General features: G+C 33.4%; 2 protein-coding genes across 2 annotated transcripts in view; one reads left to right on the top strand and one right to left on the bottom strand.

Moving 5' to 3' along the window:
• The window catches only part of LOC133175922 (ankyrin repeat and sterile alpha motif domain-containing protein 1B-like), an 85930-nt gene extending 81092 nt beyond the window's left edge, over positions 1-4838 (bottom strand). Inside the window, exons 1-2 of the mRNA XM_061311061.1 lie at positions 4632-4838; positions 3565-3645 (exon numbers count right to left, since the gene is read on the bottom strand). Coding sequence (XP_061167045.1) covers positions 3565-3645; positions 4632-4768 — 218 coding nt within the window. The 5' untranslated portion in view covers positions 4769-4838. The remainder of the gene's footprint in view (positions 1-3564; positions 3646-4631) is intronic.
• Positions 4839-5615: 777 nt separating this feature from the next.
• Positions 5616-9176, top strand: LOC133175955 (lysoplasmalogenase TMEM86A-like). The gene is made up of 2 exons (XM_061311111.1): positions 5616-5727; positions 8040-9176. Exons 1-2 carry the CDS (start codon positions 5701-5703, stop codon positions 8736-8738), a joined length of 726 nt encoding a protein of 241 aa, XP_061167095.1. The 5' UTR covers positions 5616-5700; the 3' UTR covers positions 8739-9176.
• The last annotated feature ends 5891 nt before the right edge of the window (positions 9177-15067 follow it).

Below are 15067 nucleotides of genomic sequence, written 5' to 3'. Positions count from 1 at the left end.
TCAGTGTAAGAGTTTTGATAAAGATATCTTGAAAAACCTAAATCAATCACTACAGCATGCGTATTTAGATTCTTGTGGCCCTGTTCTTTATTCCAAAGAAATTTTTTAAAACAATTTTTTCTTACATGTATAAATTCCAATGTAAACCTTTGGTGCCCTATTATGTACTAGTATAATTTGAACAACTTCAGAACTAATCTGACATGCACTGGGACACAAGTTTTGTGTCAGAATAGACAGGGTGTCAGTTTTTGCACGGTTTAAAGAACACTGAAACGAGTATTATAGGTCAGTTTCACAATGAAATGGATTGCACAGGTGTCAGATTAAACATTTTTTACTGTACTTAATGAAAAGAATTTTAGAGTACATGTAAGTAGTACATCCTAAGCATCTTTTCCCTCAAGTTCACGACTGTATATCAGCCTCAGCCTTATAAATGTTAAATCATGTGAACATAGTTACATTTTTGAATAAGGTTACTGTAACACTCTTACATTTGTGGGCTATGTTCCTTAAAATACAGTTGTTTTTTTATTATCACCTTAATTAAAGATCATAGTGACCTTAATATAGGAATCAACATACCTTCGGTCTAAGATGCATTAATTAATCGACCAAGTTTGATGATTCTATGCCTAACAGTTTCCCATGCAGTAATGACCTGGACAGTGTTTTGCCATATTTGCATGGCCATATCGTATTTGATTAAAGATCACAGCAACCTATACACCTTCTACCTAAGATGTATCAGCTGACAAATTTTCAATTATTCTAGACCTCATAGTATTTTAAAAGTTATGAGCCAGGCATGAAAAAGGTAATAGACAGACGAACAGACAGCTACATGTAGATGGATGGACAGGAAAGCCATACCATAATATGTCCCATCTTAAGATGGGCATATAAAAAATAAATCATCTGAATTAATTATTTAAAAGTGGGGTTAATACCTTTATGTTGCAATTACTTAAGTTACAGCTTAGTGTCACTATTTTGCAGCAAAATCAATCAAGGAAGCTCTAAATCTTGTGAATTTTCTGGGACATACTTTGTTTACACTACTGACAATCGAATAAATGGAACAATCAGTATGTCAAAAGTAAAATGTATTGCCAAGGGTTGCACTAAAGGTAGTAAGTTCTCTAATTCAGAATGTTTAGAGTATTTTATGGAGTTCCAAAAGTATTGATCTTCAGAGACAAATAGTTAAATTAATTTATTAGAGGAGTAGGCTTATTGCAAATTAGTATCAACAAAAAAGTAACACAAGAGGACTAGGTTCTTTTCAGTTTTACAAGCACAGTTCACTGAATGTTCAGCAAGATATTCCACAGTCATGTCCTTGAAAAATCTATAGTCCATGATAAGATTTTTCAACAGCCGATGTCCCTTGCTTATGGACTTTTCCTACATGCACTGTGAAAGAGTTCTGTTAAGTAATTGCAATATCAAGTACCGGGTAATTGTAGCTGAATCTACTGGTGTTTTCAATTGACGTAATATGTCTATGGGTATTGCACATTATTTAGTTGACAGACATGAAATCTCCCAAACACTAGTAGTCTAAGAGTATCTATTATCCCTTTACCAATACATGAATATAATATCATATATAAAAACTAAAGGTCTTGGAAACAACAAGAAGTCCCGCACAAATCACACAAAAAATACATGTATGCTTAAGTTTGCTATGCGCACTTAGCAAGAACTGGTCTCTGATATAAGGTCCCCTGTCAGCAGTTGTTATCAGAGGCTGACAAAATGATTATTGCCCCACGCACCACCACCAAACACACCCAATGACTAGGGCTGGGACGATACAACTTTTTCTATATCGATACGTATCCCGATATTTGAGCCACGATACGATATGTATCACGATATGTTTAATTGGTTATAAATTCTTTTTTTATATTGAAATGAACAAGATATTTCTTCACAAATAAGAATAATTTATTCAAAGAAGTTGTATATCTGTTGTAAAACTTAATTATTTTGGTCTTAATTATTATGTATTTCATATTCCTATTTATATTAAGCATATTTATTTTACATATTAAACCCAAAATGTTAAGTTAACAAAGAAAAACATTAGTCAGAATTTTTTGGGAAATATGTCGATATTTCTTCATACATATCGATATGCGTATCATCCTCACATTGAATCGATATTATCGATATCTCGATATATCGTCCCAGCCCTACCAATGACCCCCTCCCCATCTACTCATCTAACAAATGTATACCATGAAAAGAAAATACAAGCTAGAACTTGAATCAAGAAAAAAAATATATACATGTACAGGTAACTCTTGATGGCTCGAACTTCGATCTCTCGAAGTTCTTGATCGCTCGAAGTGAGTCTCCGGTCCCGAATTTCTCCCCTATATAACTAAGCAAATTTACTCTTGATTTCTCGAACTCTTGATCTCTCGAAACCCTTGATTCCTCGAAGTCAAAATGCGGTCCCGCTATGCGTATTCTATTAGAATTCACCCTCGATACCTCAAAGTGGTTTTGTGTATACAAGGTTATATAATTAGCACCTTTACATTTAAATGCCCCTGGCAGAAGACGCGGGTCTCGAGGAACGGGATGTTTATTCAGGTGACACTTATGCTGCAAGGTGAAAATTGAATTATAATTAATTATTTTTGCCTATACATTATTGAAATAATTATCATCGACTGTCTTACGATAATTTAGAGATGCAGTGTCAGTGAAAAGTAGAAGTTGGTTAAAAGACGAAATACTAATTTAATTTTTATTTGAGTCAGTGTCAAAGTTAAACGAAATATGAAAAAGCAGAAATAGCCTCAATGTCAATATGACGACTATTATTGGACAAATACTTACAGAACTGCGTTCAATGATCATGTTTCAATTGGAATAGTCAGTGCTATGTACGACGCTGTAAAATGTTGTTTTCATGTAACGAATGCTTAGTATGATGTCCGTATTACAAAGAATAAATACATAAATATGAAATGACTATATACATTTTTTGGTTTACTCAGTTTAATGAAATATTCATCTAAATTATATGAAAAAATATCGTTGTTTTATAATAGCCACATGTAAAAGGTTAGCACTGCATGAAAATCATTACATCCGGTAAGACTAATAAAACCTGTCAACAAACCCAGAAAATTCCGGACTATTGAAAACTCGAACTCTTGATCTCTCGAAGTTTTTCCTCGGTCCCGCAGACTTCGAGGTATCAAGAGTTACCTGTACAAATAAAGAAAAAAAATTTACCCATTAAATCTTACAATAATGAGATGCTGGGTCACATTCAAAAGCAACTGTGCAATTTCTATTCAACAACATGAAGAGATTGCATAGATAATCATATTTACATGAGTTTCACTCAGAAAATAAGATTTGTTTGGTTCATGTGTACCCATGTCCTTAGGATTATCAGAAGTAATCAATCATAGGAACAGCATTGTACAGAAGAAAGCATTTAAATGTTTTTATATTCTTTGACAGTAACACTATGCTAGTTCATCAGTTTCACTTTAGACCTATAGTAGTCAATGTATCTTGTGTTTTACTTACACATGATCATTGAGTGCAGCAAGGTGAAGGGGCGTGTCTTTCTCTCTATCCACACAGTTGATGTTAACTTTTAAAAAACTACTGCAAAGAGAAAAAACCAAGCTATCAATGCTTGGACATACATAATACTGTCAATGAGCCCAAATTCTATATACAGTAAAAAACGCTTAAAGCAAAGTGCCAGGGACCAACAATTTTAATTCGTTATAAACGTAATTTGTTATATCCGTTCAGTTAACAACATGCTTTAAAACTAAGGGGAATGAAAATCACTTCACTGTAAGTGTTAATTCATTATAAGCGTGTTTGCTATAACCATTTTTTACTGTATCTGGGGCACGCGTTGATTCTGAAAATAGGTATTTCTACTAAGATAAAGAGTATATATACAGTGCAAATAACAAATCTTGAATAATTTGTTCATATAATTATAAAGGGTTTGTTCTAATATATTTGTTAACATTATAGGGATATATCAATTAAATCAAAATTGACATTTGAAATCCTGCAACATATGTGAGATATCACAATTTGCAAGAGTTGCCTATCCTATTGTTATACAATGTCCCTGGATCAACTGGAAACCCAACCATAAAATGTGTTGATAAGATTGAAAGACAAAAACGAACTGTATTGAAATAGCATCACAGAAATACCTCTATTACTTTTCTTTAAATTAGTATGTACTCCATAAAAACAGGGAATATATTTGTAGTACATGTATTGTACCTGTTCTAAATTATGACAATTTATAAAGTAATGTAAGATAGTTCTTACATTTTATGATTTAGAATATAACCAAGTAACAAGGCATGCATCTTTTCACTTTTTATATATCATTATATGCTCGATGTGGATTTGAAAAAAAAGGCGTTTTATTTTTCGTAAATCTTATAGAACTTTAAAAGCATCAATTTATTCATGCAAGGACTACTGCATCAATAAAACTGGCATTCTTTTTAATGCACGTTTCGAAAAACGTCAGGATACATAAGATTACATAGATGACACCCTTGTAGTGTAATGTTACGCAATGCCGTTCCTGTTACAACTGTACACTAACCAACCTTAGATTGGTCAGCAGGCTACTCCCACTTGTTGATTTTTTCAGGAGTTTCTCGATGACCTCGCATTTCCCGTGTCTGGCTGCTTCGAGTAACTCTTGGTCTTTGTCTATGCCTACCAGTTGACGGATAGCAGCCATACCATGAGTTCTAAAGCTAACGAGTTACTTCCTCATCTCATTTGCACCATCTTAATAAATTTCAGTATATAAGAATGATTCTGAATGGTCAATTCCAATAAGAAACAGCTAATCAAAAACACAGTTATAATTGAATGAATACTAACGTAACGAAATATCACTTCTATTTTGATTGGATGTAGTACAAACACTCCTCCAAATCTGTCCAATGACAAACTAGATAACTAGTTATTCCTGGTTCATTTGCAGCAGGTGGTATAAGTAGTATTCTGGACCCGACTCCCAACTGCTGCGATTTTTCATACAGAATCGGTCCATACTTTCCAGTCACGGTCGCTGTGTGAATTTAAATTCTTAATATATAAATAAATAAACCAACCAATCAACAATTTACTTGCAATATAATGAACTAGAAATTTCACCTTCTCAAATGAAGTAGTAAATCCATAAGATTAGGCACAGGGGCTTGCTCCTGGCGTGTAAAAATATTTATTAAAAAAAACATATACGATATGCTAAAAGTTTGAGTATATCGTATATGTTTTGTTTTTGTTTTTTTTTTTTAATAAATATTTTTACACGCCAGGAGCAAGCCCCTGTGGATTAGGCTATTTTTACAGCTTTTGGGTATGTGACATTTCTAGTCTAGTATATATTATGCGTAAAATTGATGAAAATTTTATGTATGTGGGGTTTATATTTCCACACAGCAAATGTGACTTGGAAGTATGACGCGATTTTGTTTAGGTATAATGAATATGAGTGAAAAGCCGCAATCCGGGACAATTGGGCGCACTAGTTATACCACATGCTCTAATTTGCATCGTGACGTAAACAACCCATCTAATTATAGCACACGTAAACACAGACGAGACAAGGACAAGTCAGCTGTACAAAAACATTGAAGCAGACAAGAAAGAAAAGGAATAACCATGACAAATCTTAGTCCAAAAACTGTGGTAAGTTGAATTTTCTGTTTATTTATATCATCTAAAACATGAGAGACTGAAAAGGAACATTGTTTTGTTCAAAAGGCATCAAATAATAATTCATCATTTATGCGCCATATTTTCCTTCGCCAAACAATGAGCAGAACGTTTCGCTGAACAGACGTATGTGAGGGGGGGGGGGGGGGGGTTTGGTAAAAAGTCGTCTTTCAAATGTCGGGGAGCTTTATAGGTTCTTGCAAATTATAATTATTTAAAATGAATCTGTTTCAAGAATACATGCCACCTTGCAATGATAATCACAATACGTTACAACGTGACTATACAGCTATTTATAACTATTATAGTGACTTAATGCACCACTTGTTTATAATTTATTCGTCATAAAAAATTTCAATGTAAAGAAAAAACTTAATTATTTTGTCTTTTGCAAGATGAATTTTGAATTTTTGAAAATGATTTTTTTTTAAATTTTTTGACATTTTGGCAAAGTGCCCTGTTTTTGTCTCATAACCATGTGACCCTTGTTGACAACTTGTCATCATATTCATTCATTTACTTATTTTAAAGTAACACAATTAGGGCATAGGTGTATATATATATACTGTATTAAAAAAATATTTACTGACAAAATTGTTTTGCAAACATACAGTTTTACATGTTACTTACTGGTAACTCAACTTCTTAACTCTTTCTTTTTTTTTTAAATCTAATTCCAATTGCAAATGATGCCAAAATATAAATGGATACTGGAGAGAAAAAAATAGATGGATAAATAGGGTTGTCCCCAAGAATTGAAATAGCAGGGGACATTAAAAAAGTAGAAGGGGTTCTTGGGTTCTTTCCCTAACAGAGAGTTGAGGGAGAATACCAGAATTACTGGGAGATGTCTTTATAGGCGAGGAAATTCCCCCGGCCCCCGGGTCTTAGGGACAATCCTCATAAAAATAAATTATAGAAATTGATAATCAATGATAAAAATGATCATATATTTGAAAACTTTATTGTGCTTTTATGAAATGTACAAGACATAAAATAATTGTGAGGGCTTCACACTTTTTGACATGTACTTTTCCTGTTAATACTTAGAAAACTTGGCTATTCAGACTTACTTGTGTACTTATATGTAATAAGGCCTGTAGCTAGAGCAGCACACTGGGCCCTAAGTATTATTCATTGTATTTACTTACCTGTTGATTCAAGGTGTGTTCATAGGTGCAGTCTGCCAGTCTCTTGAAAATCATGATTATTTACATTACATGTACTACTAGTTGAAAGTTCTTTTTCTTTTCTTTTCTTTTTTTTAAATAAATCTTAAACATGAAAATGTAAGCACTTAAATGAATGAAAGAATTTATCTAATGTTGAACTTTTTTCTGTGACACTAGCTTTCTATCATATCTATCATCCGTCAACTATATGTGTTAGCAGCTCTGTCATCTTTTAATCAGTCATTGATCTTAAAAATTTTCAGTATGACTTAATGTTTACATAAACTGTTGCAATATTGTACATATTTGTTGTGTTCTATAGGGTAAATAATTTAAAGGATAATGCCCCGTCTCAGGTAATTTAAATAAAGTATTCAAATTTCATTATTGAACCTGACGTTGTATAATATCGGTATAGAAAAACACCCTTTTTGCTGCCAAAATTGTTGTGGCTGGACTTTGTACCATTGAAGAGGCTTTAATGATTCATAAAAATCACACTATACTGTAACATACATAAAGATTAACAAAGTACTACAAAATGTCACATGAACATTTAAGTGGTCAGTGAAGGAACACCACAGGGAAAGATACTTGAAGTGACTTTTAAATCAGAGTATCATCAGACAATTACTTATGAGTGTGGAAATGCACATCCTTGCCTTCAGCAGAATCGTCCAGGACTACAAGGTCACCAATAAATCCCCTTTAGTCCTGGTGAGAGGATTTAATTTGTTTACGTCATTATTCCACGCTTTCTTAAATCAGAAGCAGAATTCAACAATTTACGTCAAGGAGACCAATCAGCTTTCTCATACTTAAATACACACAATACTTGTTATTCTAGCTTTTTCAAGTGTGCTCTGTTCATTTTTTTTTTTTTTTGGATAAATGGGTATATTATTGGGGGGGGGGGGGTATAAATGCAGTAATTCAAGGATATATGTGTTTGGGCACAAGTATATATCTATTAAGAAGAACAGAACCAAATGATTTGATAATTAGACAGCTAGCAGAAACACAAATTTTGCTAAAGTTAATGCACATCCACAATTCCACAGTTTTATTACTTCAATGTCAATTACATGTATTTCTCTTTTTGATGTGTTTCAGGTGAAGAGTGTGGGTCCCTTTCTTGTTCCCTTCTTCAAGACTGTGGCCATCTTTTTCGTTTTGTTTGGAGATGACAGCAGAGATGAATCAATATTCTTCTGTATAGTAAAATGTCTCCCTATTATCTCCCTGATCCTGTTCGTGATCGTTCATGGAATGAACCAGACCGAATACTATCGCTACTCACGCCGAATTCTGATTGGTCTGGTTTTCTCCTGCTTAGGTGATGCCTTCTTAGTGTGGCCCGATTATTTTGAAGTGGGCATCTTCATGTTTGCCATAGCCCAGTTTTCCTATGCGCGGGCTTTTGGATGGCGTCCAAGGAAGATCCTCCATGGGCTTGGCTTCGCTTCTCTGGGAGCACTTGTCTACATGTTCCTGGCCCCAGCACTGGAAGGTGTAATGCTTTACATAGTTGCAGCTTACATAACCCTTATCTGCACTATGGCTTGGAGAGCAGTTGCTAGAGTAGAGTTCTACAATGACCTGTGGACCTGGACCAAACTTTGCGGATGCATTGGCTCCATACTTTTTGTTATCTCAGACCTCACCATTGCTGTAAACAAGTTCCGATTTCCTGTACCTTTTCAACATCAGATTGTTATGCTGACGTACTACGCTGCCCAACTGGGAATTTCTCTGTCTGTCATTGACAGCCCTATCGATGAGCTTCTAGAAAAGACCCTCAAAGTATCATAAAGTGGAGCCATTTTGAACAACCCCTTAGGAAAGGGATAAGATCATGCCAGTTCATGCCAAATGCATCTCATAGAGTTCAATGGTCATTGATCAAACTGTATATTAATTGTTGATTTATTGATTAGTTATTGTTAATTAGTGTTATATTACTGATAATAATCTGTTGAACTTTGCAAGCTTTTGCAGATTTGTTTGTTTTTTCTTCATTAATTGTAGCTACAGTAGAGAGATAGTCCTTTGTTGTGTTGGATGGTTGACTTCAGTGTTATAGTCATTTCTGTGTGTTTAGAATTGTGAAATAGTGATAGCTGAGGTTGATTCCTGTGAATGCTCATACATATATAACTGAAAGTTTAAGGTTTATAAAAATGATTCTCTCTCACATTCTTTTCTTTTCTGAAATCATGCAATTACTGTTGGATTACTTACATCAAGAATAGTAATCTCCTAATATTCTATATTTTTTTTAATTGCTGAACATAAAGAAGCTGTGTCATATTGTCAGTTTTTAAATACAACATTTGTTATTAATTCTTTATCCTTTGTTTTCAATCAGTTTTTTTATTGTAAGAGTTTATATCAAGAATCTGCATTTAAACACTCAACCGGTACATTTTTACATGCATTTTCCATAATGTTACCAATTATGGTGCTATATTGTATGTCCTGATAACCCAAACAAAAAAGTCATTATATGGGTATTAGTTTCTGACAGATTGTGTTCATTTTAGTTCATATATATTAGAATTCTAAATTATCAACAAGTCTCATATTTTTCATTTTTGATTTTATTCTTTTTTTTTTCTTTTCTTTTTTTTTTTTTGAAAATGAAGCTTGAATTTGAAGCCATACAAATCTAGTTGTGCAGAGTTTTGTTATCATCATACTTAATGGTTGTTTATATTGTTACATGTCGAAAACTTTACTCAGCAATACTAATACTGTTTTTTTTTAATTAGTGTAGATCTACATGAGTGTGTATTTTAGTCCATTAGACATTACTCTTTACCCAATAACATTTTCATTGGAAAAATGTACAAAAACTAAAAGACAATTTGTAGAGCTTTCATTTCATCAATCAGATAATTTATTAAGCTGTGAACTATCCCGTTTTGGTCTATTAACCCAAATTCAGGTCAGTCACAACTCTTCTTCAATCAGTCACCTTTACTTATCTCAGCTAATGAAATACATACATTGTATACAGGTGATACTCAGTGAGCCATATATTCTGTCCTTTCATCACATTGTTGATGTTCTATGCTCTCATCAAATTTGTTGTGTTTATAACTACTTGTATGGGCTAAGGTGATTTTGGGTATAGTGGACAGTTGTCCAGTGTAACTTAAAACTTAACCAGAAATATATATCATGTTTTGTTCTAATAACTTAAGTATATACTCCATGTAGTTCTAATTTATATCCTATTTATTGCAGTTTTATTATCAAGGTCTGTATTTGTGGTATGTTACGATTTGGTGGATTTTTTCAGGGTTATAAATAACGTAACTTTTGAGTCCTTAAGGCCTACCGAGGCACCTTCCATTTGATAATTTTGTTTGATGTAAAGCAAATGAATTTTCAGAAAAAAATAATACAAGAAAACTTTTTTTAATGTCTAAACCCTGAAAAAATAAAATTTGTATCCTAGCTGTGTTGTAACACTTTTAGCAGTCATAGAAAAGGTACAATATGTCTTGCCATTACCTCATTCTCTTATTTATCATGGCTGCCTTAGTTATTATACACATAGTGCTTCCTTTTGATTCCTGAATACATGTATATATCTGAAAACTTAAAACTTATCAAATGCAAATTTGGGGGGGGGGGGGGGGGGAGGGGAGATTAATTGACAAGGCAGTAGGCAGTGTACATTTCATTTCCATGTTACTGTTCACAGTCAGCAATTAAAAATTGAAAGTGTTATGACAGAATTTTCCACAAGCATGCACACACATATTATAAATAAATATTACAGTACATAGATAATGGATTCAGTATTTTTACATCTAAGCACTTAAAAACAAATCTGGGTCACTGTGTTTTCTATTTATATTCTTGAGTCTTTTATTTTTCATATTGGTAACAATTCTTAATATATTCAGTTTTTACAACGATCTGTCAGTATGTTGTCTCTTTCAGGAAAAACACAAGTGTTGTTGTATTATTTTTAAAAACTAATGAAAATAATGAGTCGGAATGAAAATCAGGGAATTATAAAAAGCTTCGTAGTGATATATGTCTCCTATTTTCAATGCAACTTCAATGCAATTTTATTTCTAATTATTGTATTATCTGTTACACTGATATTAATTAAGGAAGTATTTGTCTTTATTTTTATTATGATATGCATATAAAGCATGAAACATGCACTGCTATAAATTGTAAGTGTCTATATGGGTTTTTGTTTTATATGATTGTTTTTTTCTTTTGTTTCTTTGTTTGTTTCCTTTTTTTTTTCTTAATATTTTTGTCTGTTTATTTATTTTATTTTAGGAAGGGGGGGGGGTGTTTTGTTTTGTTCATTTTTGGGGGGGGGGGGGTGTTCCAATCTTAGTAAACTTTTTTTCTTTTTGGACAGAACATTTTTTATTTAATAAAAGCTTTTGTAACGCATTATTTTTCAAGGGTCAGTATGCAAGCTTCTTTTGACTGAACAAATTTGCAGTTATTTGATTAAAATTCTCAATGTTTTAAATTGTTGATTGTTCCTGATAGTTTTTGAAATAAAATTTTGTTCAAAATTATCATTGTTATTTTGTTAAACTTGCATTGAAGATTGACCATGTGATTGATGTTTATATTTACATGTATAAGCATATTTATAACAGTCATTTTGTTTTAGCAGAGGAAATATGGTCAAAGTCCATTGAATATGGGCATTATGATTATTTAAACAAGATTCATACTCATTAGCACTATTTTATTTGCAAAACAGGGATGCACTCACATTTCATGAATTCATTTAAACTTTACACCCTCACAGATTTGGATATTATACAATTGTTGCTGTTTTTGAGGTCAACACCATGATTTAGACACCTGAAGAGTACGATATTCACTGAGCCCAAAGGGCAAGGTCAATATTGTACTCTGAAGGTGGTTTAATAATCGTACTGACACCCCGAAAACAGCAATAATTGTTTAATTATGATTAAATGATACAAAGTCATTAAGCAATCAATGCCATCTAATTGTTTACTTTTCCTGTAGTCCTTAAGCCAAACATAATGAGAGAAACAGGGTGAAAACAAACATAATCAGTTGTATTAATTTTAAATCTATTTAAGGTGTGATGTAGGAAAAAAAAATGTAAGGCACATAAGTAGGATTCACAGGTGCTTGGGGACGAACCCATCCCCATTCTTATATTCACCTGGAAGGTCACGTGCAGGTAAACATAACCATAGTATTTTTTGTACAATGTTGGATCACAGGCACTTGACGAATGGTTGATGTACCCCCATCCCTCCTCCTAAGAATTTATTTAGACACAGTAACTTAGCAAATATACGAACGCCTATTGGTACGAAAGCTTATTAGGATCAATCTATGGAGGACAATTTTTTTAAAAGGCGTTATAACGCCTTTCGAAAAGGCTTATTATGCCTTTTGAATAGCAATCATTATGTCTTTGACAGGCCCGTGCTTTTGAAAAGGGGGAGGGGCAGCCTAGAAAAAATTTGACAAGAAACAAGACCCCCCCCCCACTCCGAAAAAAAAATCAATTGCCTAACCTCGAAGGGGATTTTTTCTAACTTTTCGGTAAAACTTTTTTTAAATGCAATAATTTACCAGAGTTTAACCATACTGCAACTAACTGTTCAGGGACCAAGCAGCCAATAAATGATCTTTTTTATATTTAAACTATAGCAAGACTATTCTCCATGAAAGTGGGGAGGGGGACCCCCCCCCCCCCCCGCACTACCGGCCTAGCGGTATATCCAAAAATGGAAAAAGCGTTATTTTATAGTAATAAATATATGAGAGATTGAATCAAAGCCATCTTTTTTAAAAGTATTTTCTATATTTCTGCACATCTTGCAGACAACTGTTTGCATGCGTATTAAGAGAAGTCAACACTCCGAGATATAGACAGATGCAGCTTGGGGCTTTGCTGGCCATGTATTAAAAATTCATGTCAAATTTGTGAATATTTTTCTCTCCTCTTGGGAAAAAAAAAACCGGCAAACTATTTGTATAGGTATAATGAGCAATTAACCTTCAACCAAATTTGTGAAATCTATGACGTAAAATTTGGTAGAGGTCTCTGGCATCAGAGAAGGACTAAGTTGGTTAAACATTGAAAATATATTATACATTTAAAAGTCTTTTTTTTCCAAATATAATTATTATCATCTATGTTTAAATCCTTTTTGAGAAATGAGCCCTAAATTTAATTGTGAAATTCATGTCCCGAGGGAAAGATTTCAGCCCCCGGCGTGGTCTAAGTTAGTCATGTATTGAAAATAAAAGGCGTAATTTACCGCATTTTGGATGAAAATAAAGGGCGTAATAACGCCTTTTGGAAAGGCGTAAATACGCCTTTTTGAAAGGCGTAAATACGCCTTTTTAAAATGTTGGATTACGCCTTTTGGAAAGGCATAATAACGTCTTTTGGAAAGGCGTAATAACGCCTTTTAAAAAGGCGTAATAACGCCTTTATTTCGCGTTATTACGCCTTTTTTCGCGTTATTACGCCTTTTTTTCTCCATAGATTGATCCTAATAGGCTTTCGTATAAAATAGTATTTTTATGGTTCCGAATTTTTATTTTATTTTTAAGAGAATAAATAAATTAATAAACGAGTTACAAAAATGTCATCATGAAAGTTACTGAAGGTCATAAGCAGGGCGTCAGACTTCCAGTCGCAGATTTCTGTTCCACTGTAAACACAAATTGCGAAGCTACACCTCCGAAAACTTAACAAAATCCTCTTTTTCCGTGAGGGGTAGCATTTGCTGATTAGTCTTTCACACACAAGCAAAAAAATTTTATGCAATTTCAATGCCTTCCACGTGTTAGATGAATAAGACCAATTTAGTCGCAGGTGCATTTTAAAATACATGTACATGAATGTACACGTCTGGTTTTGGCATAATCATCCTGATGACGAGAGGAACGAATCGTAATATCATCCTTGGCTTTCCGAGGATCAATACATTAACTAAAAATGCACGGTCGTTCTTGAGAAGAATGTTTTGAAAGCCCCCTTTTCCTATATATCCCCCTGTAAACTTGTGGCCCCACACTAGCCACAGGGACCATGATTGAAAAAAAGCTTAAAATTGCGCTACAGTGCATGGACGTCGTTTAATCTGGATACTTTGGTTCCAGGCCAAATCGTCCGGATAAATGAATCGTCCGGATAACTGACTCTCATCTAAACTCGGTCATTTATGAGAGGCACTTTGTAGGTTTTTAATAAACCCCAAAACATAGGCGTCGGAATCAAAATTTTCATAGTGTTAAATGGATCGCGACTACAATAAACTAAAAGCTCAAAGACCAGTTTATACAAAAATGGTATAGTGATATGAATAGTTACATACAGAATTTTTTTTTAAAAAAGGTTTGAATGTGAAAAATACTTAACTATTTTACCAAGAAAATTTGGAAATATCTTTTCAAAATTCAGAACAAGTAACCATCGTCTTCCAGTAGAGGTGGGTAGATGGAATAATGCTGAAAGAAATGAAAGAGTGTGCTATTTATGTAACAATAAATTTCATTACTTACTGGAATGTAATTTATTATGTAATATTCGGAAAGAATTTTTTGTTACATAAATACCATGTACATCCAAATATTAACAAATTTTGTAATTTAATGACAAATACTGACCCAGTATTCATAAGAAAATTGTGTATATTTATCACCAAAGTGTTTGACACTATCTGTCCTCCTGTAATCTCTGCTCGTCCATAATTATTGTAAATATGTATATATATGTACCTCTTGTACCATTCATATGATTTATTGAGAGAATAAGGAATGAATGAATGGAACCAGGGGGGGGGGAGGCTTTAACCCCCCTTTTTTTGCAAAGACATAATGTAGGCATTGAAAAATGGGGTTTAGTCCCACAAAATTTTTTGTTGTTGTTGGTTTAGCCGCTCCCCCTATTGCAGTTTGCTTCAGACGCCTATGCAAAATGAGTTATATATTCATTTTATTGGTCAATCACTTGGTGACAGATCTTCATTTCTATTATGAATTCTGTCGAACATTATGCCAGACGTTGGGATAAATTTGAAAGGGAAGACCTGAACACTTTGTCAGAATGGATTAAGTGTTTTAGAAATGTATTAAAAATAATTGTATTGGAA

Source organism: Saccostrea echinata, unplaced genomic scaffold, assembly GCF_033153115.1.
Source record: "Saccostrea echinata isolate AGI-Se365-2 ecotype Australia unplaced genomic scaffold, CSIRO_AGI_Sech_v1 ptg000064l, whole genome shotgun sequence".
Lineage (NCBI taxonomy): Eukaryota > Metazoa > Mollusca > Bivalvia > Ostreida > Ostreidae > Saccostrea > Saccostrea echinata.
The sequence above is the reverse complement of the archived record's forward strand: the minus strand, read 5'-3'. Positions and strand labels throughout refer to the sequence as shown.